The 4996-nt window shown below is 36.7% G+C and overlaps 1 protein-coding gene across 1 annotated transcript; it reads right to left on the minus strand.

Moving 5' to 3' along the window:
- Positions 1–3547: 3547 nt before the first annotated feature.
- On the minus strand, positions 3548–4486 carry LOC128562344 (olfactory receptor 6C2-like). Its single transcript, XM_053557208.1, has one exon. It carries the CDS (start codon positions 4484–4486, stop codon positions 3548–3550), a length of 939 nt encoding a protein of 312 aa, XP_053413183.1.
- Positions 4487–4996: the final 510 nt, after the last annotated feature.

The raw sequence follows: 4996 nt of genomic DNA on the forward strand, positions 1-4996 counted from the left end.
TTAGCCTGAATCCCCTTACCCCTGGTATTTCTTCCTGGTGATTTTCCATCCAAGCATCTCCACCCTGATTCTGGGCTATAAGTTCCCATATACTTGAATACAGAATTTTCTTTCATGGCAAAATTTCATAGCAGTGATTCCTATTACTGTTGAGCTATTCCTCCTTTGAGTAAAGTCTTCCTTACTGTCTTAAACAAATATTATGGATATGTTTTTCTTTAACACAGTCAAAGTTACTTGGAATAATAAATTTATTTTTAAAGTCTCTATCTCTTTTATATCATTTGCAATCCACATAGATTTTAAATCATATGCAATCCGCATAGATTTTAAATCATATGCAATCCACATAGATTTTCATTTTGAAATTAACAATAAATCATGTGACTCATTGCTTTTGCTTCTTTTCATTTACCAAGATTTTCGTAAAATATAACTAATCACTTACTTTGAAGCTACTCAAATATTTACTATCTGCAATCAATAGCTCAAGATCTGTAATTTCCCTGCACTTTTTAATTGAAAGCTATCTTTCAGGCCTTATGTTTTATTTGGTTCCTTGTTTTTCCCACAGAGGTAGGGACAGGAATCAACTCCACTTTGTGCCTTCATTCTGCTGTTTACCCCCTAATGTGTAGAACACTATATTAAAGAGAGGGAACTAAATTAGTCCCTGCGAAGTGATATTTAAAGACCACAAAGGGAGCAATCCCAGAGGCTCACATTGAGATATAGCAATAAAATGCATCTGCAGCCCAGTTCCCTCCTCTTAATTCAACCCTTCTCAACTCACACTTGTCCTTCCTCAATGGGCATGCTGTTTATAGAATAGTATTTTTGTTGCAAAAATATTTTTTTCTCTGATTCATTTTTTGTTCAACATCACTCTGAGCATTATCTTGCCTAGACACAAAGAAGTCAAGTTTGATAAAAGAATTGATATTTAAGTGTAAGGGCAAGATTTCTATCATTCAGAAATTATTGCTACTACATTTCTAAGTGAATAGAATTAAGAAACTATTATAACATAAAAAGATACATCATTAAATTGAAGAAAGTGCATGTGTGTGCACACATATATATAAGCATTACAATTTAAAATAGTTTAACATGGTAAATTTCACGTGAACTTTATGGATACCCTGTATATAATGTACATGCATATATATATCCCCCCAGGTATTAATGAAATTCTGGAAAAGGTTGGTTTTACATGTCCAAAAAAATTATGTTCATTGAATTAACTTCAGTAGTACTAATGTATGAGCAAGCTCTCAGTTGATTTCAATATATTTATTTAATTTCTTAAAAAAATTACCTAAGTGTTTAAGGGTCATTTCCATAAAATATCAAAATCACCTTATCTTTCAGAATAAAATATCATTCTAGAATTATGAAAAGCTGAGGCTGAGGGACAAAGAAGAACATACTTACTCTTCTGACAGTTACTCCTTCAGATAGTCATTTACCCCCAGATTCCTCAGAGTGATAAAACCTGATCAGGATGTGTCAGTGGGGTTAGGTAGGTGCACTTCCAACCACTCATTTTATCTCCAAAACATTTCAGAAATTTTCTCAACAATAGTTTGGTCTCATGTTAAACTTAAGTAATATTTTCCTGTACTCTCCTTAAATAAAAAGGCTCAGAATTATGGGTCTCTCTCTGGTTTTTAGAGAACTTGATGATATGGTTTCTCTTACATGATGTTGCACTTAAAAAAACAAAACAAAACCCAATCAGTAACTAAATGAGTAAACACTCATGTCCTTGGAGACCCTGGTTCAGGAGTCACTAAGGAATCTGTTGTGTAATTAACTTTGGGGGAAAGACATACTCTTAAAGGAACAGTGAGGATGGTGTTCTCAGAGACAAAAATGAACTTGAGCATCAGAAATGGGACACGTGTAAAACACGTCATCGTAGAATTTTTTAAATAAATAGGGACTTCCTCTTTCATTAATTTTTATTTTTATTTATTAATTTTAATGACTACTTTATTCTAAGAAGTAAATAGGATAATAAAAATATGTGCAAAAACATGCATGGCAGAGAGATAGGTCTTGTTAATATTTTGAATATGTGCCTCCAGACAGTTCCTATACTCATGCGCACATTTATTAAGTACATTTACAATATGAGAGAAGTTTATGAAAGTTAAACATAGCTTTTCTGCTTTCGGCTGAGAGGAGGCCAAAGGGCAACTCTCTTGGGTCCTGGTGAATCCAGGTTCGACCAACACCAGCCGCCTCCACCATCCGCCAAAGTTTGACCCCAACCAGAAGAAAGTCATTTACCTGAGGTTCCTTGGTGGTGCAGTCAGTGCCACATCTGCCCTGAACCCCAAGATCAGACTCCCCAAAAGTTTGGTGATGACATCGCTGAGGCAACCAGTGACTGGAAGGGTCTGAGGATTACATTGAAACTGACTATCCAGAAGACAGGCCCAGATCCAAGTGGTGCCATCTGCCTCTGCTCCCATCATCAAATGCCTCAAGGAACCACCAAGAGACAGAAAGAAACAGAAAAATATTAAACACAAGGGAAATATCACTTTTGATGAGATTGTTGACATTGCTAGACAGAGGCGGCACCAATCATTAGCCAGAGAACTCTCTAGAACCAGTCTAGAACCCCTGGACTGCCCAATCGGTGGGCTGCAAGGTTGATGCCCACCCTCATGACGTCATAGATGACGTCATAGTGGTGCTGTGGAATGCCCGACCAGTGGAAAAGTACAAAAGAGAACGTTCAGTAAAGGATCATTTGACAACCACACCCCTCCCCCAAAGTTAAACATAATGTGCTGCTTTTTAGCTCCACAAACACAAAGACCCATTCACCAATTAAATGATTTAGATGAGCTCCAGCAAAAATATTCCTGTGTATAGTGTTTAATTTATAAATAACTGATGCTATAGTTTGGATGTTTTATTTTGTCCCCTCCAAAACTTAACAGTAAAACCTGATCCCCAGCACAGCAGTGTTGGGAGGCAGTGTCCCGAGGAAGGTGTGTGGGTCAAGGGCTGCACACTCGCGAATGGAGGCTCTCAGTGAGAAGGGCTTGACGAGTGCGCTCACCCCGGTGCCCTCCGCCTTCTGCCATTTAATGACACAGCCAGGAGGCCCTTCCCGATGCCAGCAGATTGATCTTGGACCACACAGCCTCAAGAATAAGGAGCCAATACATTTCTGTTTATTATAAATTACCCTGTTTCAGGTATTCTGCTATAGTTGCACAAAACAGACTAAGATATATCATTACTTTTTAAAAGAATCTCTATTGTTGCATACTTTAATATATTTCAGATTAATATGAGGGTACAAGTGATTAGGTTACATTGTTTGCATTACAGAAAGCTTATTTGTGTTGACAAAAAAGTGAAAAGGTAATTTGGGACCCTTAATTCAAGAATAACAGTGCTCTAAGCAAGATAGTAGGCATGCACTGGGGACAAGGGAGAGATAAAATAATTAAAAATGTAAGACTTTCATTTACAGAGCTTATGGCCTATTCTGATGAAGTGAAAACTTAACTTCGACATTCTTTTACTTCTTTGAGATCAATGACATTCTTTTGATTAAATCTTTGAAAGCTTGTTTCACTTGCTTATTCCTCAGAGTATAAATAAATGGGTTTAACATGGGGGCAACTGACATATTAAGCATTGACACACCCTTATTAATTGCCACTTCATCTTTTGCTGAAGGTTTGATATAGATGAAAATGCAACTACCATATGTGATGGAAACCACAACCATATGAGACGAACAGGTAGAAAAGGCCTTCATTCTTTGCTGGGCAGAAGGGAACTTCATGATTGTCTTGAAGATGTACACATAGGACAAGACTACACACAGAAGTGTCATGATGGTGGTCAGCACGGCCAGGGCAATGATCATTTGCTCTATCAACCATGTGTCTGAACAAGAGATCTTTAGCATAGGAGAAGCATCACAGGCAAAATGATCAATGACATTACGGTCACAGAATTCTAGGTTTAAGCCCAGGCAAAGTGGTGGAAATATGACCAACAAACCTGCTATCCAACAGCAGATAACAAGCCACCCACAGACTCTGTTACTCATGATGGAAACATAGTGTAAGGGTTTGCAGATAGCTATATAGCGATCATATGACATGATGGCCAGAAGAAAAAATTCTGTAGCCCCAAACAAGATGGCAAAAAATAGTTGAGTAACACATGCGTTATAGGAAATAGTCTTGTCTCCAGTTAACAAACTATATAGGAATCTGGGAATACAGACTGTGGTGAATAAAGTCTCTGAAAAGGAGAAGTTTTTGAGGAAAAAGTACGTGGCAGTTTTCAGGTGGGAATCCAATAAAGTTAGTATAATGATGAGCAGGTTCCCTGTCATGCTCAATATGTAGCTGACAAACAGATATATAAAAATCAGAATCTGCATTTGAGGATTATCTGAAAGTCCCAAAAGTATAAATGTAGTTAATGATGTCTGGTTTCTCATTGCTGACTTATACTTTTATTAATCTCTTCAAAAACACAACTGACAGTGAACTGAGGACATTTGTGTGAAATTTCAGAGACATTGGTTAGAAAACCCAGTCATTGCAAACAATTGTCATTTTCTTCTTTAGCTTAATCATGACTTTTGTCAAAACTCTGGTAGTCTCAGCTCTATTGATGTGCATCATGTATCTTGTTAAGAGAATGTTTTCCTTAAATATTAACTCTACTACAGTTTCATACTTTTATAGCCTCTTGTACTTTCTCACTTTTTTCATTATTTTCTTTGTAATTTTTTTTCCTCTGAAATAGATGAAGATATAGGATTAGAAAAGACCACTTGTGTGATGGTATATTTCGATGAGTGTTATAACATCCTTTTGTTTCTAATAATTTTTCACCATCTACAGGTTGAATACAAAGACTTGGCTTGGCATGTTGTTTCCTGTTAAACGGAAAAAAAAAATAGCTATAAAAAGTCTGATAGTTAGACAGTCTGAAGGCCATGTGT

Source organism: Nycticebus coucang, chromosome 12, assembly GCF_027406575.1.
Source record: "Nycticebus coucang isolate mNycCou1 chromosome 12, mNycCou1.pri, whole genome shotgun sequence".
NCBI lineage: Eukaryota > Metazoa > Chordata > Mammalia > Primates > Lorisidae > Nycticebus > Nycticebus coucang.